Source organism: Sarcophilus harrisii, chromosome 2 (assembly GCF_902635505.1).
Source record: "Sarcophilus harrisii chromosome 2, mSarHar1.11, whole genome shotgun sequence".
In the NCBI taxonomy this organism is placed as follows: Eukaryota; Metazoa; Chordata; class Mammalia; order Dasyuromorphia; family Dasyuridae; genus Sarcophilus; species Sarcophilus harrisii.
Genome location: NC_045427.1, coordinates 222,702,878 through 222,728,821, shown reverse-complemented (window position 1 = coordinate 222,728,821; position 25,944 = coordinate 222,702,878). Strand labels below are relative to the sequence as shown.

General features: G+C 38.1%; 1 protein-coding gene across 7 annotated transcripts in view; it reads left to right on the top strand.

Annotated features, from left to right (window-relative positions):
• The window catches only part of ZMYND8 (zinc finger MYND-type containing 8), a 116,653-nt gene that overhangs the window by 24,780 nt on the left and 65,929 nt on the right, over window positions 1-25,944 (top strand). For 5 of the 7 annotated variants that reach the window (XM_012539717.3, XM_012539722.3, XM_031951577.1 and 2 more), the window contains exon 3: window positions 19,706-19,854. In XM_012539717.3, the coding sequence (XP_012395171.1) occupies window positions 19,706-19,854 (149 nt within the window). Of the gene's footprint in view, window positions 1-6,703; window positions 9,537-10,119; window positions 11,708-19,705; window positions 19,855-25,944 lie in introns of those variants that run through there. The other 2 variants (XM_023494543.2, XM_023494541.2) reach the window with 2 other exon arrangements.

The following is a 25,944-nucleotide window of genomic DNA, read 5'->3' as shown; positions in this document are numbered from 1 at the left end:
GAGAAGGGAGAGGGAAAGGGAGAGGGAGAGGGAGAGGGAGAGGGAGAAAGAGAAAGAGAGAGAGATTTTAAAAAGCATTTTAGCAAGAGCAAACATGTTTCATTCACATCCATAGTGCTCTCTACCTCTGCAACTAGAATCAAGAGACAGAGTTCTCCTTGGTCATTATAATTGTACAGTGTTCAATTTCATATCCTTTTGTTCTCTCTCTCTCTCTCTCTCTCCTTTCTAAAATTATCATTTTCATTTTGTATATATGGCTTTATTTATTTTGCTTAATTCACTCAGCATCAATTTATGTCTTCCTATGTTTCTCTGAATTCTTCCTATTTGGCATAATATTCTGTTAAATTCATGAACTACAACTTATTTTTAGCTATTTCTCCAAAAAAAAAAAAAAAAAAAAAAAAGGAAACATTTCTAGTTTTTTGTTGTTGTTCACCCCTCCCAAAGTATTTTGTTATCTGTAGATTTTTCTTTTTGTGTTTGACCTTCTTGGGGTATATGGTTAGCTTAGAAACCTCAAAATCAAAAGATATAGAAGGCAATCACTCCTAGAACACTTCTTTGTTATTTAGAACTTGATAAAACTCAATCAATATTAAGCATTTCCATATATAAAGGACAGGAAAAAAAGAGTCTATAAAACAAATCTATTCTGTATGGTTCTTTTTAAAAAAGTTAATAAATTCAATATGTTTCAAAGTAAAATGCTTTTAACAAGCATTTCCATCCATCCATTTAACAAGCACATCCATACTTCAGTGCATTTTAAAAATATTTCAATGACCCTCTTTTTTCCACCTTTTTGGGGCATATACCCCAATTCCCCTGCAAATCCCTTACTGACCTCATATTTAAAACAGAAGAAAGAATTTTTCTTTGTCAGAAATAAGCAAAGTCAAACAAAACATCTATGGAGTGTTCATATTTGGAAAATATATATCTCATTCTTTATAATCTCTGTCAGGAGGTTAGTAGCATGATTCATCATTGGTTGATCCTCTGGAAACATCATTGAACCATTGTTTTGATGCTGAGTTAGTTGGGTTTTTTGGTTTTTGTTTTCTGTTTAAAATCAGATTAGTCTGCTTTCTAATTGAGTATATTTCTGTACCAAATTTGTACATATAATGTCTTTGTGTGTATATATATATATGTGTGTAGTTCTTTATGCTGTTCAAATAAGCATCAGGTTAAATTTGTTCTGTTGGACCTCAGAGAAAGAATCAGGAAAAATAGGTAGAAAAGTTGTAAGCAGGTAAAATTAAATTTAAGACCAAAACTTTCTACGTATTAGAACTATCCCCAAGGTAGAATGGGCTGCCTCTGTTGAGATAGAGGGATGAGGAAGAGGGTTTTTCCTCAAGCAAAGAGTAGAAGATCCTTTAGGTATGTTGTATTTTTTAGGTATTTTTTCCCATTCTAATTTATTTATTTGACAATAGCTTTTTATTTTCAAAATACATGCAAAGATAATTGTCAATATTCACCCTTACAAAACCTTGTGTTTCAAATTTTTCTCCCTCCATTTCCCCCTCCCCATCTCCCTTAGCTAGCATATAATCTAATATATGTTCAACATGTGCAATGGAAGACTCTTCTTAAAGTATGAGTTAAACTACATGGCTGATGATCCAACCATTTTTGTGATGGTTGTGAATTCATGATGTGAGAGGTCATTGTGTGCTTTAGGAGTCAAGAAAAACTTCCAGAAGGCAGCAGTATTCAAACCAGACTTGAAGGTCATGATTTGGACTGAGGGAGCAGTGAGAAGAGCATGAAGACAACATGTTCCATGTAAAAAGATCAGCTTTAGAAGATAGAGATATAGGGAATAAGTGTATTATGTTGAGGGCGAAGGGTGATTAGTTAAGGCTAGCACTAAATGAAGCAGGTAAGGAACACAGTGGATAGAGCATTGCATCTGATGTCGGGAAAACCCTGAGTTTAAATCCCACCTTAGACATAGACATGTACTAGCTTTGTGATCCTGGGCAAGTCACTTGATTCTATTTGCCTCAGTTTCTTTATCTGTAAATAGTGAGCTAGAGAAGAAATGGAAAACACTCTAGTATTTTTGCCAAGAAAGTCCCAAATGGGTTCATGAAGGATTAGTTTTTGAAGACTGAAATGACCAAACAATAACAAAAAAGAAGCACCAAATGAGGTAGATTGAACCTCCTGATATGTACCTAACTGGTAGTTGAGTATCTTGGGACATGTCAACTAGAGTGTTTTATCTGCAAAGCTATTCCTCTAGTCCTGGACTATCTCACCAGGCCACCAGGCAGAATTCATAAAAAATGAGATACCTATTTTGGGTCAATAGAAATTTATGGCTCAAGGGCCTAATAATACTAATATTAATAACTCAGTGTTTATGTAGTAGTACTTAACTTGTTTATAAAGCACTTTTCTTACAAATAACACTGTGACATGGTATAGAGCAATAATTATTATTTTTTATAGATGAGGAGACAGGTTGAGCTGGGAAGTAATTTGCTGTAGTCATGAAGAAAAAATATTAGGATTCAGTGATGATCCCAAGATGCCTAATGAGAATTCCAAAGATCTATTAGTTGGTAGTCTGTTTTTCTTAAAGAAAGCTGTGTTTGTTCTTTTTCTTTTTTGCTGGTTCATTCAGAAATAGATCATGAAAATGTAAAGGTAGTTTTCATCATTCATTATTCATTTATTTATTTTAAAGGGCAGAGTTATTATTTGTTCTCTATTCTCTTTTTTTCCTTTTTTTTTTTTTTAAATACATTTTGCTTTTCCAAATGCATGCAAAGATTTATCCTCTTACTGTACATGGGAGGGGATCCCTAGAGGGGAAGTGACTTATTCAGAGTCACACAGGTATTAAGTAACAGTGCTCTAAAGGGAACCCAAGTCCTTCTGTCTGCAAATTCAGGATTGTTTCCTCTATACTACACAGTGTTAATGGTAGGGAATTATTCTGGCCAGTCATGGTTTTTTTTCCCCTTCACCTTATCTCTGATTTCTGCATTCACTAGGCAGCTCCTTCTTTAATGGATTATGATGCCATCAACTTGGGGTGCTCTCCTCCAGTACAGATTGCAACCTTTCACTACCTTCTCATGCTGTCTGTCTTTTCTGTGCTTTTCTATAAATCTGCCACAGAGGATTTTCCCAATGCACTAGAGGCCTTTCTCTCATTCTATTAATATTTCATGGATTTCAGTGTAGCACTTAGCCTGTCCATCTGTTATCTCTTACTCACACTACATGACTAGTCCACCTCCTTTTTCAATCATAACGTGTGCTTATAATATTAATAATAGCTGACATTTATATGGCTCTTTAAGGTTTACAAAGCACTTAATGTACATTATCTCATTTGATCCTCACAATAATTCTGTGAGCTGGGTACCATGGATATTACTGTCCTCCTTTTTACAGATGAAAAAATAGAAGCTTAGAGAGGTTAAATGATTTGCCGTGCCATAGCGGATAAAGAGATGGTTTCCAAGACCTGGGTTCAAGTCAGTCAGTCAATCAATAAAGATTTATTAAGTGTCTTCTACAAGCCTGGTACTGAACTAAATGTTGAGGATACAAAGAAAGGTGTAAAAGTCAATTCCTGCCCTCTGGGAGGCTGTCATCTAATGGAAGAAACAGCATGGAAATCACTATTACAAACAAGCTAAATGCTGGATAAATTGGAAAGTACTAGACCTAGGGCCTAGAAAAGGCCAGCTATAGAATATGGGACTTTAGCTGGTACTTGAAGGAAACCAAGGAAGGCAAAAGGCATAGATGAGGAATGGGCGATGGGGAGAAGGCTAAGGCATGAAGGATAATCTAGTAAAGGTACCTGGAGTGGGAAATAGGGAGTAACAAGGAGGCAGGTCCATGTTACTGAATTTCAGGGTAGTTGATGGGGTGGGGACTGTGTAAAGAGCCTTTGGATTTGATATTTGATCCTAGAAGTGATAGGGAGCTAGGGAGAGTTTTTTTTAAGTTGGGGGGAGGGGTATGTGCCTGGGTAATGTGGTCAGACTAATTCTTTTTTAGGAACATCATTGTAACACCTGAGTCCACCTGCATTGAATATAGGGTATTTCCTCACTTGGGTTTCCTCTGCCATTGAAACCATCAGTTCAGTCCTTATATCTGGTCTTAACAACTGACTAGTCATGTGAGAGAGGCTCTATCTCTTGTCTCAATTCCAGAGCTTTTTCTAGTGGATCCTTGGGGCTCACTACTGTTTTGAAAGTAATTTCTTTAAACTTTTTTAGCATTCTTTTTTCCCTCCTTCTCCAGCTCATTTTATTTTTTTTTCTCAGTATTTTATTTTTCCAAATACATGTAAAGATAGTTTTCACTCTTTTTTTGGTTAATTTTCAATAGTATTTTATTTGCCAAATACTTGTAAAGTATTCAAACATTCTTTTTTTCTGTTTTTTTCATAATATTTCATTTTCCAAATTTTTTTCAATAATATTTTTCAAATAAAGATAAACATAGTTTACATTAAAAAACATTCATTTTTATAATACTTTGTATTCTAAATTTTTCTCCCTCCTTCCCTTAACTCCTCCCTTCCTAAGATAATATGCAGTCTGACATAGGCTAAATATGTTTTAGCATTCTTCAAAATTTTTTCAACTTCAAATTCCCTCTCTATAGCTCCTTTACCAATTGAAAAGGCATGTGGAAAAAGGAATTAAAAAAAAATTTTTAAGACAGGGTTAAGTGACTTGTCCAGGGTCACAAGGCTAGTAAGTTTCTGAATTAGATTTGAACTCAGTCAGTGCTCTATCCACTTTACCACCTGTCTGACCCTGGAAAATGAATTTTTTGAAAATGAATTTTTTAAAGGTAAATTTGTGATTAGCTTTTTGGAAATAGTCAATCCACAAGCATTTATTAAATGCCTTTATGTCCCTGATTTGAGAATAAAAATTCGAAGAATAAAACAATCCCTGCCCTCCAGGAGTTTATATTCTAAGTAGCTAGGTGTCTCAGTAAATAAAATCCTGGGCCTGGAATCAGTCAGGAAGACTTGAGTTCAATATGACCTCAGACAATTATTAGGTGTGGGATTCCGAGCCAGTTACTTAATATCTGGCTGCCTAAGTTTCCTAAGCTGTAAAATGAGTATGATGATAATGGTGGTGGTGGTGATGGTGGTGGTAATAGTAATAGTAGTAGTAGTAATAGCACTTACCTCCTAGCCATAAGAAGCAAATGAGATATTTGAAAAGCTCTTAGCTCAGGGTTCGACATATAATAGGCAGTTAATAAATTCTTTTTCCTCCTCCCTTTTTATTAGACAGATTATATAATCATGCTATTTCTGCCTCCATTCCAAAAAACACTTTGGAGCTTAGGTAAGTTTCAGATTTTGAACCTTTCTGTGTAAAGTCATTATGGACAGAGCAGGACTGGAGTCCATAGGATGGTATTAGTCCCACCCTTGCTTTGCAATTCACTGTATGCTTTCCCTTTTCCTGGTCTTAATTATACTCCTTGGGAAAATGAGATAATTGTAATACATTGTCTCTGTGATCCCTTCCAGCTCTCACATTGTAGGTTCTGAGCCATCTAGATTACACAGTGATTAGAGCACCCAGGAAGACCTGAATTCAAATTCTACCTCAGAAGATTTTTCTAGCTATGTGACCTGGACAAATCAATCGCTATCTCTCAGTTTCCTCATTTATAAAATGGGCACACAATACTTGTTGTCTCTCAAGAGTTTTGAGGACTAAATGAGACAATACTTTTCAGATTTTAAAGTGCTACATAAGTACTAGCTGTTATTATTATTATTGTTATCTACCAGATCTGACATTTGAAGTTATGATTCTTTCATACTTATTGACTGCACTTAATTAGGCAGAAGTTCTAACTCTTTTGACAGTTGCTTCTTCACCTGAGTCCTATAGTTGCTATAGATCACAATTCCAAAGGAAACTAATTGCTGGGGAAAATGCATTCCTGGGTCTTAATTATGCATTCAGAGTGGAATTGGGCATTAATCATTAACAAATATTCACTAACCACCTGCTCCTCAGTGCTAGGAAGAGGTGGAAATGCAAAGGAATAAGATTGTTTTTGAGAGTCATTTAAAACTTATTTTCCAGCTAAAATGTCCAAAAGATTGTAGATACAAAGCTGGAAGGTACCTTATTAGAGGCTGTCTAGTTCAGTCTCCTTGTTTTTACAGATGGGGAAACTGAGGCTAAGAGGTTATATAACAAGGTTACTCCAAGGTTACACGGAGTAAGTGTCAGAAGAGGGATTTTAACCCTCTTCTTTAACCCTAAGTGTAGGGTTCTATTATTACACTGTCTCCCATTTCCCTGCTTTTCTACAAGCTATCTTTTTTTTTTTTTCCTACAATGCTCTTCCTCTTTAACTCCTGTTTTTATTTTTGTTAGCAATTAGGATTAAATGATTTACCCAGCTAGTACAGCTAGTAAATATCTTGAGAATGTACTTGAACTCATGTCTCCCTTACCCCAGGGCCCATATTTTATCTATTGCATCTTCCAGCATTCCCATTTTTTACCTATCCCCTCGTAATATTTCTATTCTTCAAGGCTCAAATAAAATGCTAATAGCAACAACAAAGCACCACCTGCTAACCCAACTCTGATTCTCCCAGTTGCTAGTGTCTTCCCTTTCAGAAATTACTTTGTATTTATTTTGTTACTTTATTTTGCATTTGCTCATCTATGAACCTTTTGTTTCCCAAGAGTAGGGTTGTAAGTTATTTGAGGGTAGCAACAGTTTTATCTTTGCATTCTCTAGGGCCTACCAAAGTGCCTAGCACTAGTTGGCTTTTAATAAAGGCTTGTTGAGACTATAGAGTAATAGCCATAGAACACAAATGAATTTCAGTTTTAATATTGACTCATCACCTTATTCCAGATGTATGAGGGATTTACATGTCTCACACAATCTTAAAAATGTCCTGTTTTTTTTTTGTTTTTTTTTTAAAGTAAGGGTGGTTATTATTATTTTTTTAAAGAAATCACAAAATTTGTATCAGGCTATCTGGACCTTTCTCCATAATTGCTGTTTAAATAGTGATAAAGAAGACCATTCGGCAGTGTATTAATTTTTTTCTCTCCTAGCATCTGGTGCAAGCCCTTGCCTGTAGTAGATTGTAGATGTTAGAAATGAATGGAGTTAAGTGAAGCTCTAAACCAGAGAAAGTCAGTCCAACTAATTGCTGCCTATTATATATAGTATCTCATGTAGTAATCACAAGAATCCAGTGAGATGATTATTCTTCCCATTTTATAGGTGAGTAACTTGAAGTCCAGAGTTGAAATCACTTGTTTTAACAACTGTTAAGGGTCAACAGTGACATTTGAGCCCTAGGTTTTATGATGTTCACCCTTCTTTCTGTGCTGTATTTTCTCTTTAAAGGAAATAGAGGTTTCACGTTGTCATTGTTTGTCCTTTGTTCTTGAAGAGGACCAATGACATCATTAGAATGAAGAGGTTTCATGTAATGATAATAATCACTGCTCTCATTTTAATAGTGATTTATGGCATTACAACAACTTGGGAGATATTGATGATTATTATCGTAGTCTACATCATCATTATCACTTTAGAGTAGAGGAACTAAGGCCCAGAGAAATTAATTTTACATGTTACATATAATTAACATTAAATTTACATATTGTGCAAAAGGCACTTGATGTGGTGTTAGAGAGCCCTGGATTCTTTTTATACATTGTCCTGGCTTCTTTGAAGGCCCCACTTATCATCTCACCACCTTTAAGAAGCCTTCTCCGCCTTAATCTTCTTGCCTGCCCTCCGAGATTATCTCTAATTTATCCTATCTTGTTCCCCTCCCTCTCCTCCACTCCTCCCCATTAGGCTCTGGGCTCCTTCAGGGCAGGGAATGTCTTTTGCCTCTTTTATCTCCGGGGCCCAGGCCTGTGGCTGGCATGTAGTTAGTAGGCATTTAATAAGTGCTTATTTCCTTGGCACAGCCAGAAAATTCAGACTGGTTTAGGATACACCCTGAAAATGATCTTTCAATCCCCAGGGGCACCGACTAAGGCGATATCAGAGTCGGGGACTGGGAGACATCTCTCGGCTCCTTTTGAATTCTTTGGCCATGGTAGGCTTTGGGGAAGCGAGACCTTGGGCCGAATATGGTCCCTGATTTCTCTTAACTTAAAGAATCACTGGCTGCTCTTTTCTTACCTCTCCTCTCTTGTTGCTTTCCTCCCTTCTCTGCCTCCCCTCTCTCCAATTTATTCCTCAAAACACAGAACCGTTTTTCTTTTTGTAAAGTACTCCTGCTTTGTCCTCCTTGCTGGTCAGATGCTCTCTGCTGCTGCCTGTTGAATGCCGGGAGCAGATGTTTATGTTTTGCAAAATGTTGGGGGCTCCTAGGGAGTTGATAAGTAATTTCTTTCGAGAGGAATTCCACCAGGTAGTTAGACCCGAAAACTAGTGAACTTGGGACTATTTGTAACCAGGTATTTAAAAGCCAAAGGAAACCAGTTGTACTGCATTTTCTTCTCAGTGATTTGGCCTGACTTAAAGTGCTTTTTTTTACATGTAAATAAATTGAATTGAGCCAGACCTGCAGGGCACAAGCTGAAATAATAAGGACTGCCTGGATCTGGGATTTGGGGAGGCCCTTTATTTTGCATGTAAAATTCCACACAACCTGGCACTGCCCCAACCAGGAAATTCCTGTAGAGATGTCCCCTAGTTTCCTAAGGCTTCATCCTAAAGGAGATTAGAGACCTGGCCGATAAATCTCTTTCTTTGTGGTCTAGCAATTGTCCAGAAGCAGCCCTGAATTCATTTGCAAATCAGCCTCATTTCCCCAGACTCTCGGCACTCTCTGTCTTGCAAAGCTGGTTCGGCCGTTTTCACCTTTTGCATGTGAATGTCCCCCTTAATGGCTTTCCGACCCGGGTTGGTGTGGGCTTGGTGCTTGCTTCTCCGTTCCAGTTCCTGTTGGCTGACATTCCAGCGGAAGAAGCTCCTTTGGGCTACATTCGGAGAGCACACAAGATGGTGCCCTTTCCCTAACTAGCATGGCCGAGAGACATGCCATCTTTACAGAACTATTGATCACGCTGCAGCTCTTCCTTGCATTAATGAGCAGGACAGTTTATATTCTGTTGCATGTGTAGCATTTGGTGCAAATAGGCCTGTTGCTGTGAATTGCAACAAAGACTTTAATCTGAGCTGAACTGCTGTCATGTTTGATAGATTGCCACTATAGTAAATATCTATAAACGGCTTTGGTGGGCTAGGCCACTTCGGCTGCACTGTACACAGAAGATTGCAAAGAGGTGGTGGGATTCTAGCACCAGTGGGGAACCTAATAAGAGAAAGCAGTCGCAGCAATAGGAGGAGATAACTCCCAGCCTCTCCTTTCCCTCCTCCTCCCTGGGAGAGGCCTTCTCACTAATAACAAGCCAGCCGGGGAAAAAGCCTGCGAGCAGAAGCCTCTTGAAAACCCTCCTCTGATGTGGCTGTGCCTGCTGACCATCACCCACCTAATTTTTCAATGGCTGGTAAGTGCTTTTTCACCGGGTTTGGGTTTCTGGCCTTGTGTGCTTTGAATTTATATATATTTTCCTCTGGATCTTGTGCTTGTCGCCATCCCCCTTAGTTACTTATTTCCTAATGTCTGTTTCACATTTGGAAATTGACTGTTTCTCCATACTCCAACCCAGCTAGAATCCTCAGAACCTTTCATTGATCTTGATGAAAAATTCACATGGAAAAGGGGGTCCCTGAGATCAAGGCTGAGATGTGCCCAGTCTGAGAGATTGCTTTTTTTACTTGCTAGCTTGGGGGATCTTAAATAAAAACCCCATTTCTAGAAACACATGGCTATCCAGTTGCAGAGATTAGGAAGGCTATGATACAGGGTGGCTCTACAAAACAGCTCCTGTTTAGTGGGATTTGGCTCCTTTTGAAATATCTAGGATCATAGTGTAGAAAATCAGGGCTTCCTAAAGAACTGTAAGCTTTTTGCACGTGTTTAACTTGGCTGGGGCCTGCTTTCTCTTTGGGGCTTTGTCTCTCCCCATGCTTTCCCCGCCTCCCTTAGCACCCCTCCCCCCTTCTGTGTTTTTTTTTCCCCCCAGGCATTTCTGGGGTTTTGGTTCATTATAGTTTAAGTAGTGGCTTGGGAGGATTCTTGTTGCTTCTAAGTAGCATGTCCCGTTTGGGTACCCTGCTCTCTGGGTCTTTAACAAAAATGCTTTGAAATTATTAACTGTTTTCTGCTTTGTTGCCCTAGAGAACAGCATGTGGTCATGTTTGAAGTAGGCAATGGAGAGTGTTAGCAATTACCCCAAGTGCAATCTCTTCATTTATACCTGATGGCCCAATAATTTCTGGGTTCTGTGTTTATGTCCTGACTTTATCCCGAGGAACGGTGCGATTCGGTAGATGTAGTATGTTTGTACGTTCATTTGGAATAGAGCGAGACCAAGGCTTTCCTGCCTTCATTTTGTTTGTCATATTCATCTCAGGGTTGTCCAGTTTCACAAAATGGGCTCCAAGTGTGGAACTGGTACTGCTTGGTGGGAATACTTGGCAATGATGGGTAGAGGATAAAACTTGGTCGCTTACATCTGGAAAAGTCTGTTTGTCAGGGATGCGATATAGGGAAAGTAGGAAAAAAAACCCCAGAATATGAAGAATAGACAGACTTCTAGAGAGTCCTTCAAAAAAATTTAAATATGTCAATTCAGTGAATTTTATTTGGTGGTATAGTGGAAAATGTATTGGATTTGGACTTGTTTTTGAATCCCAGTTCTGACGCTTACTCCTAAATGTGTTCATTTTAGCCTCCCTGGGCCTCTTTTTCCTCATCTGTAAAATGAAGGGGGGGAGGGGGAATAGCAGTAAAGATCACCCTTTCCCGAGCTAAATCTGAATTTTGTTCAGAGAATTGGCTGTGATCATTAAACAAGTTAAGGCTCACCAATTGGGGATTAGAGCCTGGTCTGTTCAGCTATATTAGCAACTGTCTTTGACACTTTCCTCACCTTTGCCCACCAGTCCCTCCCCCAACCTTCCCAACCCGCCAAGTGATTTTTTAGTAGCTGCTTATCATCCTTCTTATATCCAGGTTTATTACTGACTACCACAGAGGAGATGGTTCAGACAATTGCATTGTTGACAGCATTAAGAAATTTTAAGACACCCCCAAATCTACTACAGGCCCAGGGCTGTGAGTAGTAATCACCAGGCCTGTCTTTTCCAGCTTGAGAGACTAAATTCCCAGTAATGATGCGTCATTTCCTGGGCTGGAGAGCTAAGAGCTCTGAGGAGTCTGTGTGTGATCCCAGAGGCGGATGTGGGGGAAGGAATGCCCGATGGTCAATGAAATGGAGGTGTCTGCTATAGATCTGAAGGGAGCTGTGTGTACTAACTAGGAGCCTGATATATGAGCTAGCTGCACAGGGCCTGTTCATAGTGGAAGGAGAGCAAATGTGGCTTTAGTATAGGAGCCAGGAAACAAATGTATGTTTTGGAACATACATTGGTGTTCTGTCCTAGTTCAGACTTGAACAGGCTCATGTGAACAGCATTTAAATGCGACAAGAACAAAACAAAAACAACCCAGCTCCATTAATCAAAAGCCCAGCAGCATCCACGTTTCTCAACCACATACGACAGAGAGAGGAGTAAAAGAACAAAGGAGCCAAGATGCCGATGGAGCGAGATGGTGAATGTGGTTTTTTTTTTTTTTTTTATTTTTTTATTTTTTTTTTAGCACTGATTCCCTTGCCCTCTTTAGCTGAGGGGGAGGGAGAAGAAATCTGCTTTGGGACAGAAGTGGAAGGTTTGCAGAATTGCACTATTAATGAGTGGGGTTGTTGTAGGCCACTTGGAAAGTCAAGGCTTTACTTAAGTTTTAAAAGAGCATTTCAAATGGAATTGTGCTTTTTTAATGAAATCTGTTTCTGGTCTCAGTGCTGGAGCTAATCTCACATGACTGTTTCTTCTTCCAGTTAGTACTCCATACCAACAGGCTTTCCAGATTCATGAGATAGTGTTTGAATGTTGTCAAGGGAAAATATTCTGTCTCATCCTGCTTTTTCCCCAGCTATGTCCCTGAGTCATTCTTTTTAGAAGCAGCACCTCCTACACATTAACGCTTTTCTGAGCCTCTGATTTATATATATATATATATATATATATAATATGTGTGTATTATATATGTTCATATATCATATACAACATACTATATATAATATATATACTATATAAATATAACATACATTTACATATGTAATATATACAGTAATTTAATCAGTATAGGGGAAATTTCCCCAGGAAAAAAACACTTTGACCATTGCAATCCATACCTTTTCTCAGTTTCTTCCACTGTAAAATGTGGATTATAATAGCATCTACCTTCCTGGCTTGTTGTGAGGACCAAATGAGATATTTAAAAGTGCTTAGCACAGTGATTGACACATAGTAGGTGATTTATAAATGCTACCTATTATTATTAAATATAATAGCCTTTAGGTATCTGTCAGAAGCTGTATTTGAATTAAAGTCATCTTGGCCCTGAGATCTGCCCTCTATCCATCTAGTCTATCAAATATATTTTTTAAAAAATCTTTTTTGGAATGGGGAGGAAAGAAGGTGATAAGGAAGTGAACAGTGAGCCCAAAGCAGAACCCTGTCATTCTTGTTGGAATCCAAGCTTTTTTTGACTAGGGATGGTTTTATTCTTTGTATTTGTATTTCTAGGGCCTAGTATTAGGCTTGGCCTATAGCAAGAACTTATAAATACTTGTTGAGAAAGTCACTTAGTGTTTAAGTGCCTACTATGTGCTAAGCACTGGAGACTTAAAGCACTCTCCCACCCTCTTCTACCCCCAACCAGCTCCTATCATCTGGGATAGGTAATGGGTGGAGAGGGGGACAAAATGCAAACAATTGTAGATAATTATCTGAGGGAAGGCATGGAGGTATTTAACTTGTTTATTGGTTATTGATTGACCTCTTTGGTGGGAGATTTCTAGACCTATTTGTGCAGAATTCTAATTTGTTCTCTTTTAGGCTTGTAGTAAGGGACTGACTGCTGCTTACTGTGTACTTCTCATGCATTATCTCATTTGATTCTTTTGATATCCCCATGAAGTAGGTGCTACATGTATCATTATCTCTATTTTATAGATCAAAAACTGGAGTCTGAAAGAGGTGAACTTAGCTTGTTCATGATTGCATAAGCTCGTATCTAAGGTGGAATTTGGACCCAGGTCCTCCTGATCTGATCCCAGGTCCAACTTGCTCTTGCTCCACTGGCAGGCAGACAGCCTTATGAGTAGTGAAAATGATTTTGTTATTGGAGACATGGGTTTGACATGGGAGAAAATCAAGGTACAGAAAAAGTAACTACCCCTCCAGTGTTGTCTGAAATTATGGGTAGAATGCTGGCTCTGTTATTCTCTCTCTCTCTCTCTCTCTCTTTTTTTTTTTTTTGGAAGGGAGTCTGAATGAAAGGGTATTAATACTTCTACTTACCTCACAGGATAGTTGGGAGGTTTTATTTCATAAACTTCAAAACAGTAGTGTAGGGATCGATCGGAATTGTGATTTCATTGATATAGGGAACTACTGGGAGAGAAAACTCGCTCAAACTCTATACAAATAAATGCATGATCTCTTCCCTCTATGTATGGCAGCCATGTGCCCTGGATTTTTCCAGTGTTGTAGTACTGATTTCAAGAAGAGCAAGTATGTTTTTAATGAAAATTTGTACAAGGAACATTCTTCATCAAACTGTATGTCCTGATTTTTGGTCAGAACGAAAAAGGTTTTTGTATCTTTCAGACATCTAATTCAGCAGAGAAAATCCTTTAAAAAAGCTCCTTAATTTTTCTCCCGAGATGCTTTTATTTTTGGCTCTTTGGTATTGACAGATGTGTGACCTATTAAATTTCTACCCTTCTGATAACAGGTGCCCGACTCCCACCCCCAGTGGGAATTGCTTGTGTTTGTAACTTGAAGTAGAATTGGGTCTAAAGCTTTGTGTTGAGATAAGAACAAAAGTCTTAGGACATGGGTATGTGTAGGGTGAACAAGTTCCTTCTTTGTTCTGTCCCTTGCTTTCTTCTTTGTAAAATGAAGGACTTGAATTAGATATCTCTTAGACTCTTTCCACAGGCCTCAGATTATTTGATTTTATGATCTTTCTGGTTTCTTTTTTTCTGGTGGCTTTCTTTTATCCCTTCTAAATAGAATCATATGTTCAATGGAACTTACAGGAAAGTGGGGGAGAGAGAAAGAGACAGAGAGGGAGGGAGATGGTGAAGGGAAAAGGAAGAAGGAAGACAGAGAAACAAAACCGGAGAAAGAGAGGGAGAGAGAAGGAGAAGGAACGGAACATGGGAAAGAGAAGGAGGGAAAGGAAAAAAACAGGCATGGGGAAGAGAGACAGAAAGAGAGAGAGAGGGAAGGAGAGGAAAAGAGAAAAGTAGGGAGGTAAAGAGGAGGGAAAAGTAGCTGAAGGAGAGAGAGGGATGAAGAAATTAGAGAAAAAAGAGATGGAAGAGGGGAAAAGGAGGAAGGGAAGAAAAAGATCATATGGAAGGGTATTGAGCATCAAAATCTGTCTAATCTTACTTTCTCTTCCTTTTGCTATCTTAGGTTGGCTAACTCCTCATAGTTTTCAGCCATAGGTAATATAAATTAATTAGTTGCTAAAGGAAACACTAAGTTGTGATTACTAAATGGGAAGAAGAAATCTGTCTGAAACTGATTTTTAGGTTCAAAGTATTAGAAAGGGACATTAGAGATAATTTAGTCCAATTCTTTTCACCCTGTTTTAAAGATGAGGAAACGGACAACTTGAAGATGTCCAACATCACATGTCCAACATCACATAGACACTAAAAGAAGAGAGCTGAAATTTGAACGCAGATCCTTTAACTCCAGATGTAATTAGTTTCTTTTTTACTGCATCATGTTACAGTCACAACCCCTCTTTGAGTCTTACTTTGTTCAGTCCTGAAATGAGGAAGTTGAACTGAATTTGAATTTTCTTTTTAAGATCTCATCCAATTGTAGGGCAACTGGTTGTTGAAATGGTTAGAGCCTGCCTCTGGAGTCAGGGTGATCTAAGTTCAAATGTGGCCTCAGACACCAGCTTTGCTTTTCTGGACAAATCACGTTTCATATCGATATCCACCCCTTCCCCATTCCCTCCCTCCCCCCCAAAAAAAAAGAAAAAGAAAAAAATTGCTTTGACCTGGCTTTAAAGAACACTTCCTTAAAATAGCCTGCTGTCTAGAGGTTATAGTGAATTGAGTACTGGATTTAGGAAGATCTGACTTCCTCTCCTGCCTCACATACAGAGTAGCTGTGTGACTCTGAGCAAGTCATTTAACCTCAGTTTCTTTATCTGTAAAATGGGAATAATGACACCTACCTTTCAGGTTATTGAAGGGAGCAAATGATAGAACATTAGAGAGCAACCTTAGTGCTATATAAATGCTAGCTGTTATTGCCTTTTAGATTATGAACTCTTTGAAAGCAGGCCTTTTTTTTTGGGGGGGGGGGGAACCTTTCTTCAAATCCCCAGCAATTAGAGACTGGCATCTAGTAGGTGCTTAATAAAAATGCTTGTTGATTTGACTCGACTCTTGGAGTTAATCAAAATGACTCTCGGCTCAAAGGCAAGTTGCCTCCAGTGAGTCACAGAGAAGACTTTTTTATTACTCATCCGCCCAAATCATTTGCTTGCTGCTTCTTCAGGAGGCTTTCTTTGGCAAGATGCTATTAGAAATTTTACTTTGGAACCACATTTTGCTGAATTGTCCAAAATTGAGATTTTCAGAGTGATGTCATGCACTATTTTCATTTAGAAAATAATAAAATTTGCCTTGCATAGACTGAAAGACAGTTCCTGAGCTGCTGTTTTGTGATTTTTGTTGTTATTTTGAATTTTGCACCAACAAACATGAGCATTTCAATGTATAAAGAACAGACAAAATTACTCTTGGAACCATAAATTGAATTCTATTACATAATACCTTGCTTTAAAAAAAAAGAGCATATTATACTAAATTCAATCTTTTAGTTTCTAAGCTGTTGTGCTTGTCTATTTTCTTCTGAATTGTGATTATTTTTTCTAGAAGACTGATAGAAACACTTAAGGTCAAAAGCTTCTTTTTTTGTCCCTTGTCTCTGGCTAGTGCCTAATCTGCTTTGAGGATTGTTTTTGAGCTGATAGAATTACAGTCATACATACAACCTTAAAACTCATTGAATTTGGTATTTGACACATTTCTATAGGAAAAAAAATGCTTCAGCACTCAATTCTTGCTTAGCACTTTTTGTCGTCCTTGTCATATATAAAACTTGTATAAGTCAAGACGCCCTTCTGCATCCCATCTAACCTACACTGAGCTTGTGCTCGGTGCAGAACCCCACATATTTGACCATGTACTTTTTTGTGCCCTTTTTTTTTATTTCAAGCTTTTTGTTCTTAAAAGTCATCATGAGTTTGAAGAAGGTTAGTGATACCACAGCAGAAAAGAAAATTAAAGAGAATCACAATAAAACAGAAAAAAAGATAATAGCTAAGTATGAGTGTGGTAGTTGAGTATCTAATCTCGATACTAGGTACAAAATATCTAGAGCAATGATCTTTATGATAGTGAAAAATAAGGAAGCTATTAAAGGAGCTAGCGTGGCTAAAGGTGTAAAGGTTGTGACTAAGCAAAAGTCATATACATTGGAAGAAATGGAGAAATGGTATGTTTAGATTAATGTAAAACAGTTAGGGGTGATGGTATTTCTGAGGCAATTATTTGCAAGAAAGCAAAACAATTGCATGCGGATCTGTTAAAAGACAAGGCTGAAACAAGTGGTGAGAGCAGTGAAGTGTTTAAAGCCAGTCATGGATGATTTGATAAATTTAAAAAGCGAACGGGCATTCATAGTGTGGTGAGGCCTGGAAAGGCAGACAGTGCCAACAAAGAAGCTGCTGAAATCTTTGTTAGTAAGTTTAGGGACTACGTAGAGGCTGAGGGTTTTATTTCCCAACAGGTTTTCAGTTGTGATGAGACTGGTTTATTTTGGAAGAGAATGCCGAACAGAATCTATATCACTCAAGAAGACAAGGCACTGCCAGGGTACAAGCTGATTAAGGACAGGCTAACACTGTTGTTGTGTGAGAATGCTAGTGGGGATTTAAAACTTAAGCCCCTACTAGTCTATTACCCTCAAGTTTTCAAGAGAGAAAAATTCAATATAAAGGAAGTTAAGTGTAATATGGAGGGCCAACAGCAAAGCTTGGGCAACTAAGTAGTTCTTCATCAAATAGATGAGTAAAGTGTTTGGCCCCAGTGTAAAAAAAATTTTTTAAAGGAAAAGGAACTACCTCTGGGGGATTTGTTAATGATGGACAGTGCTGCTGTTCACACTTCAGGCTTGGAGGATGTCTAACTGGAGGAGGTTAATTTTTTAGTTGTGAAGTTCTCGTCCCCTAACACAACTCTTCTCCAGCCCATGGACCAGCAGGTCGTCTCAAACTTAAAAAAACTGTAAACTAAAGCTCTTTCCCAGGGGTGCTTTGAGGTGACCTTGGATATTGAGTTGACCCAGATTCTGGAAAGACCAGTTCAGTATACTCCACTGTGTCACTCTGTTAGGTAAGCCTTGGCATGAAGTTTCTTACAAGACCATGAACACTGCCTGGGGATGATTGTGGCCAGAAGGCTTTGGGACTTAATTTAGCCAATTGTGGAGGATATTGGATCTCTGGGCAAGTCCATGGGCCTGGAGGTCATTGAGGGAGACATTGAAGAGTTAGTGGAGGAGCACAGGGAAGAATTCAGCACTGAGAAGCTGTAGGAACTTCAAAGGGATCAGCAACAAAGAGTGAGTGACTGAGAAATTTTTTCCACCCCTATTGCACTGATAAAAGAAATATGTTCTAAATTGGTCTATTACAAAATTTTATTGAAATGTATCACTCTGACAAAGCTTCTAGCAAGCTGAAGTGTAGACTTGTTTAATGATCAATGTCTCACTTCAGAAACATCTTGAAACATAGGCAGAATCAAGTTTCCTTGAAAATTCCCTAAATGTGAGTCTCCTGAATCTCCAGCAGCATTCAGTAGTGTTAATAGAAAAGAGAAAGAACCCCTGAACTGGTGCCTGATGTTTTATAGGAAGGGGACTTCCCTTCCAAGCAATAACTTCTCTTTTCTTACCTCTCCATCTTCCTATTAGGTTATCAACTCCTCTCAGGAAAAATAAAGTTAAATTTCATTTATAAGTCTGTCTGATTTTAAGGTTTTGCATCAAAAAACAACCCAATCGATTTATAAATTGCCACTGAAAACATGAAATTTCTGGGGTTCAGAAATGGATTATTTTTTTTTTTTAAATTAAAAAAATTTGGGGATTATTTTAATTTACACGACTCATTATGGGAAAAATTCATTCAATACTTAATGTTTTTGCCACTTGTCCTTTTGGATTCAATTAACAGCAAGTACCAAGGTACCACTGTATTGACATCTGGACTTGACAGGTTTCTTGTTATCTTTTGGAAGAAGTAGTGATGAGAAAAGAGATCTTACTTGCTTCAAAGGGGAAGGGGAAAGGTCTCCTTCTGTGGAATCAGACCCAACTCTTAAGAACTTGGAAGTGGTTGTGACTCCACGGGGAGATCAGTCGTGGTGGTCTTTGTAGCCAACCCTATTGGGAAGCTGAACACCACCTAGTTTTAGCTTGCCTAGAATGAAGGGACACTGATAACTATCTCTGCTTGTGTGAACTTGCCTCGACTGCTAAAATTTGGGAGAAGAAATCCAAGGCCACTCATTCAGAATAATCGACACGGGAAGTGTCTTTGATGCTGTCATTACTCTAAACCTTTAGTAATTCTTGGCTCTTAGACTTTCCTCTCCTAAATCCTATAAGCTTGAGTTTCCCAGGATAGGAGCCTGAAATACAGTGCCTAGTCATTACAGGCTAGTGGCATTAAATGTTTCTTTCAGTGAAGGAGGTCGATTTCTGCTATGGAGTGGATTCAAGTCTTTGCAGGTGAAAGTTATTGTATGTGTTGTTTATAGGTTAGACCAGCTGCTGGAGACAATAAAGGGGATGAGGGCTTGGGAGTGTGTAAGCATTTCAGATGGAAATCAAGAGGTCTTTTTTCTTTTTTCCCCTTTTCCCATTTAGCTTTGATGGAAAGGTTGAGAGCTGTTCTGCCTGGGAGGAACTGCTTATTTACAACTTGATTAGGGGTGATTAGATGTAGAGAGTAGAGGAATGATGGAGAAATTGTACTTTTGATGGAAACACTGGGGAAAACTACTGTGCCTTACAAAACAGAAGACCAAGAAAATCCCTGGGAGTGGCCCTATGCTTGAAAATAACCATTAGGATATTTCTAGACACAAGTTATTCACATATTCTTGGAATTTCTTATGGGTTGGGTAGGGGTTAATTGGGACTGGGCAGTAGGATCCTCTAGGCTAAAGGAAATAGGGAGGGGAGAATTTATTAGTATTTATACTGTAATGTTAACAAAGGGTTTAGTAACTTATTCCAAGCTGGGGAGCTTTTTTATTTATCTGAAATTGTATATTACACAGTTTGTCTTTGCCTCTTAAGTTTCAGGCCACCTTTTGGTAGTCAGTTAAACCTTTTTAAATGATTCTCTGTGTGTGTATGTGTATGTGTGTTACAGATCCTGGCTCTGCTGAGCGGACGGCACAAAAAAGGAAGTTTCCCAGCCCTCCCCATTCTTCAAATGGTCATTCTCCTCAAGATACGTCTACCAGTCCTATCAAAAAGAAAAAGAAACCTGGCTTACTGAACAATAACAATAAAGAGCAGGTAAAAGAAGCCTCCAGGACTGCTTTGGTACTGGGAGCTATGTCACTTGTCTGTTTTTTAAGTGTTTCTGAAACTGCAGCCTTAGCTTGCCTTGTGCTATTTTGACTAAATTGCATTAGGAAAAAAGGGGACTGTCACATTCAGCAGATTTCTGTTTAGTGGATGGAGAAGTGTAGTTCATTAGAGGTTAGAGGCTGGGGACCTTTATGTTCCTTTTTATGCCCCTCTGTGAAATAGTAAGAATCCTTTATCCTCTAAAATTCCCTTAGTCATGTCCAAGACAGGAAGTGAACTCTGAGGCCAGATGGTTTCTGCTGGCAGTTCTTGACGGAACCATTTTCAGATGCTTCCTTTTGATTGGTTTGTAGGAATAACTTGCTCCCTCCTGCTGAGCATGGGTTTAGGATTGCTTGTACTTGGAAATAAGGAGGTTTGAAATCTGTCCTTTAGAATAACATAGTCATACCCTACTGGTTCATAGGCCTTTTATTGCCTTTGATAATATGACCTGACAGTCAGCCCTTAGTTCTGAGGCAACAAATGATAAAAATCCCTAAACCTCATTTTAAATCTGTAGCAGTTCACCCTTCCTGCTGGAGTCCTTTTATCACTGTTGCTATTAAAGAGAAAAAATGGACATTCCCTTTCCCCTCCTACTCTCCCAATAGATACTAGGAATGGTGGTGGGGTGGGGTGGGAAAACTGGCAGAGAAGAAGCACAGAGCCTGTATAATCCCCAAATTGCACAGTAAGCCCCTGAGGAATCCGTATTTATTTTAATAACTCCATTTTCAAAATCACAAGGTTTGAGGGAGGCAGCATAGTGGAAAGAACATGGGACTAAGAGTTTTAAGACTTGGTTTTTGGTTCTGCCACTAATGAACTTTTTGAGTGACTTTTGGGCAGTTCACATTTTCCCTCTCTCATCTTATTTGTTGATAAAATGAGAGGGTTGGACTTCAGGTGATCTTTAAGGTTCCTTTCAAGTCTAAACTATATTCTGTGTTCTAATTCCTTGGATGTTTGCTTAGCCAATCCCATGCAGAGAAGTCTCTGCCATGTCTGTGAGAAGCTAGTCTATTTCACATGCTCTAACTTAAACTGCCTTTCCATAGTTCACTGTTGAGAAATTATTTCCTGTGTCTAACCCATATTCCTAATGCTGTATTTTAAGTCCGTTTTTATTTTAATATCTGTGAAAGTATCTCAGAACTGGAGGGGACCTGGGAAACTTAGCCTGGATCCTCAAGAATTCCATCAACATTACAGACAATCTGTCATTTCTTTGATAGCCTTTGATAAGAATGAAATACTGCCTATAGAGTCAACTCATTCCACTTTTACAGAGTTGTGATTTTTAGCAAGTTTTTTCCCCTTATGTTAAACCTATATCTCCTTTCTATAACTTCTCCCCTTTGCAATTGTTTCTTCTGGAGCCAATCATAACAAGTCTAACCTGTGGTTCCACGTGACAAGTCATTTGTTTACTTGAAGTGAATTATTTAGACCTCCTAAGTTCTTTTCTACTAAATTTCTAAATTGGAGGTTGAATGTCTACAGATCTCCTCTTCTGCTTGGCATTATCTTTACACCTTTACCAATCATTCTTGCCTTCCTTTGAATTCCCTCTAGTTTATCAAAATTAAAGTACTTTTAGATGTAATCTGACTGGGGCAGAATACTGGATGGGGGAAGGGCTTTAACCATAGTTTCAGATAACATGAGCTATTTTGGTCACATGAGCTTGCCATTGGCTCATGGACACTACTACTATTCTTTAGCCATCCCATTTACCATCTTATACTTGTGAAGTTGATTTCTTGAATTCAAGTATAAGACTTAATATTTATTCTTACTGCATTCCATCTTACTCTTTTTGAATCCTGACTCTGCTATTCAGAATGGTGTTCTCACCATCCTTTGGAGATGGTGCTACATTACTAAATTTTAAGTCATGTATTAAGTGTCCCCTTTCCTTAGCTGTACTTTTACCACTCTTCAGAATTCTTAACTGTATTTTCTGAAGAGAAGCCATTTATAAAATCATATATTAAAATTCCTCCATCTCCATTAAGAGGTCATTTTATTGAAAATAAGCTATGAAATTTGACCATTTACCACCTGAGACCATTGTGTCTTCATCATTCACATGCCTTATAGGGACATTTTGGGAATAGATTTTATTGCTTTTTTTTGCCCCCTTTTGGGGGGACCTGATTTTTCTCTATGTAATGTCATAAAATAGTCATAGAGTCCACAACTGGGGAACCTTAAGAAATCATATCAGAATTTCTATTGTTTTGTTACTCTTCCTCCTCCCCCCTCACCCTTGGATATTAAAAACAAAATGGAGAAACTTACAGTGTAGTGGAAAGAGTTCAGTATTAAGAATCAGAAGACCTGAATCCTAGTTCTTGTTTTGCCACTAACTATAATTGTGTCACCTTGGGTAAGTGATTTCCCCATTTTGGATCTCAAGTTTTTCTATTGTAAAATGAGGGGTTTGGGAAGATTTTACTTTTTAGATCCAACTCACTTCTTGACATATGGTGTTCTTTTCGGAAATTCAGGAAGTAAATTGGGATATCTGATTTTTTTTTTTTTTTTTTTTTCAAATTACAAACATCATTTGATGCACAGAAATCCCTAAACTAATGCCCACCAGACATATTAGCATCTAGTTTATGCAAGTGGATAAACCTGCAAAAGTGGTCGGTGTCTTTGAAGCCCCTTTGTTGTTGATGTGACCTATTAAAGAGTATGGGAAAAAATAGAGCAATTGGAATCTTAACTCTGCAATTATCCCTGTTAAGTAGTACAGGTTGGAACTTGTCTTTCTAATTATTTGGGTGGTGCAATAGCTATCGTCAGGTGGGGGAAAGTTGTAAACCATGAGAGGCAAAACTGGATATTTATTATCTATTAAAGATGCCTTTTTACTTAACAGGCAGTATATTCACGTAACAGATGAGCTATGAAAAGTAGCTGCTGGATGGTGGGATTGTTTAAGTAACAAATTCTGGGTAGCAGCTGCTGCTTATGGAAGATATTTCAGTTCAGAAATGGACAGTAAGATAGAATCTCTAGTGATTTGCCTTCAACCTTAGTTAATCTTGAGGGAAATAAAGATTTTTTTTCCCCCTCAACTATCAAAACATTTGCCTACATCAGAAACAAATTAAATGTGTGTCCTGTTAGGCAAATTACTTTGTCACTTATAGTTCATCCAGTTCCATTTGGCTCCTAGAGAAGATGCCTGGCCTATTTTTAGCTCTTTAGCTTGATGAAGGAAGCAAGGTGCAGAAAGCTTGCAAAACCACAAAAACATCATCTTAGAAATCCTAAATTAAGTTAAAAGTAGTTCTGTCAGCTTGAGGATGGGAGGATATCTCTGGGAATGTCTGCTTCTGCCTCTGTGTGCCCTTATCCTTGCCCAGGCAGTGCCTGCTCCTCTCCTTTTGCTTACAGTTCCCTTTTAATGCTTCCCCTGTGCTCTTATGCAATGCATAAGGCATTTTGTGTAAGTGAATTGGCTGCTAATGAGAATGCTAAGAGAATATTTATTTTTGTAGTCATTGGAAGCTCTTCTGCAACAGGTGTGCAACTGAAGCATGGTGGGCTTGCCTGATGTCACAGTAGTGATGGGGAAGATGAGAGGGTCCTGGCGAGGTCCTGGCCGGGTAATTGTTTGATCTTGGCCGAGTCATTTGACTCCTGGTGCATACCCCATGCTTGTTTGCCAGATGACAATTATATATTATATTAGCCCCATGTGGGCTGTTCCTTTAAAGAGAGGCAGCACGATATGTTGCATAGAATTGGGTCCAAGTCCCACTTCTGACACATACCAGCATTGTGACGCTGGGGAAGTCACTGTACCTCTCAGTAGACCCTGGCAACTCTGGCCACTTTCATCAATAAGAAGGAGTTTTCTCACCAGGAATTAAACCTTTACCAGAGGTGTGATGTGGTCCACAACACTTCTGAGTGAGGCATGAACTAAGTTAAAATGTAATTGGGAAATATTTAGCAAAAATAAATAAAAATTCAACGAAACATGGATAATAATATGTTTAAAAACTTAGTCAATATGTCACCTGTAGGGATCCTTATGTATGGGTTAGTGGAGCCTGCTTTTCTATTTGACTTTTGACATTACTGTTCTAAGCAGTTCTCTCTTATGTTGCAGAAAAGTTGCCAATGGAAGAAGATATTAATTAGCTGGTGAAAATCAGAGTTCTACTCCTTAATCTATCCCTATATACTAAAAATAGTCATTTGGACTCAATACAGAAGTATTTGTACATATATACTTATATTTATTATGATTTTTTTTTTTTTTAACATTTCCTTCAGTTCAGATGCTTCAATGATCCCGTGAATTCTTCCACCAACTCAGATTATAACTTCTCTACATTTTTTGTGAATGATTTCATGAAGGGCTGTGGCCAAAACTTCATCTGCTGGTTGGTGGACAGCCTTCTGGTGATAAGTTTCTGCACACAAGTTATTTGGCTGGTTTTTGAACAGTAGATTTGAAATCTGTTGCTAGGTTCATGTTCAAAGCCTTTCTATCTTTTTACGCTTTGGGAGAACTTGGGTTTATCCGGCAGAGCCTTTGAGCATCCAGGAATTCCTCCTTGCTGCAATGAGGGATAAGAGGAAGACAACTGGAAGTTCAAGTTCAAAGACGCTTAATCATTTTTATCTTTAACTCTAACTTTATTATGTTTCTAGATTATTTCTTAATTCCAGAGTCCTTTTTTTCTTCCTTCACTTAATAGTATTTTATTTTTTCCATTTACATATAAAGAATGTCAACATTCATTTCTATAAGATTTTGAATTCTAATTTTTTTTTTTTTTTTTGGCTTTCTTTTTTCTCTCCCCATGACAGCAAGCAATCTGATATAGTTTATATATGCACAGTCACCTAAACATATTTCCATATTAGTCATGTTGTGAAATAAAAATCAGAACAAAGGGGGAAAAAAAACATATTGTGTGTCTATAACCTGGGATCTGTAAAACTTGTTTTTTAAAAAAAATTTATGAACTATATTTCAATATAATTGATTTCTCTTGTAAATCCTACATATTTTATTTATGTTTATCCTGAGAAAGCGTCCCTAGGCTTTACCAGACTGTTAAAGGGGTTCATGATATTAATGCCAAGAATCACTGTCTTAATTTCAATAGACTTGGGATAGAAAATGTTTTCATATCTAGAGAGTGAACTGTGGAGAGTGTGAATCAAAGAACAATATTTTCACCTTTTTTTTTATTTGTTTGCTATCTTGTATTTTTTTCCCTCTTTTGGTCTGACAAACCTGGACAAATAAGGAAATATGTTTAAAGGATTGTATATATTTAACCAATGTTGGATTGCTTGCTGCCTTGGGGAGGAAAGAAGAAAGGGAGGGAGGAAGAAAAACTTGGAACACAAAATCTTACAGAAATGAACGTTGGAAACAATGTGTATTTGAAAAAATAAGTTACTATTGAGGACAAATAAAAAAGAATCTCTCCCTTACATTTACAGGAAGCCCTTAGCTTTTGTATGAATCAGATTTGGGTATTCAGCCTATCCTAGATTTTTAATTCAGTTTGTTCAGTTTCTGCTTTACTTACCACATGGAATTGCTCTGAAGATCAAATGAGAAAGTGCTTTCAAAAAACAAGGGACAGGGATAGAAACTGAACTTTTGATTTCATTTCCGTGAACAACTTGCAGGAAAGGAAATTCCCTGTACTAGTGCAGGTTGGCATCTTCTCTGCAACTTGTAGTTGCCTAGAACATTGAGAGATTTAGTGACTAGTACAGTTGTATTAGAGGCAAGATTTAACCCAGATCTTCTTGCTTGTAGACTAGTTCTCTATGCATTATGCTATACTGCCTCTTAGTGAGCATGACCTAAGTGGGAGGTGGTACTATTATCCTCATCATCATAGTAGGATGATGTTTCCTTTGAGTGCTTTTAGTCATAGTATCATTGATTTCAAGCTGGAAGGGACATCAAAATTTATTTGGTCCAGTCTCCATTGATAGGTAGGAACCTTTAAGGACAGAGGGGTTAAGTGGTTTTGCTCA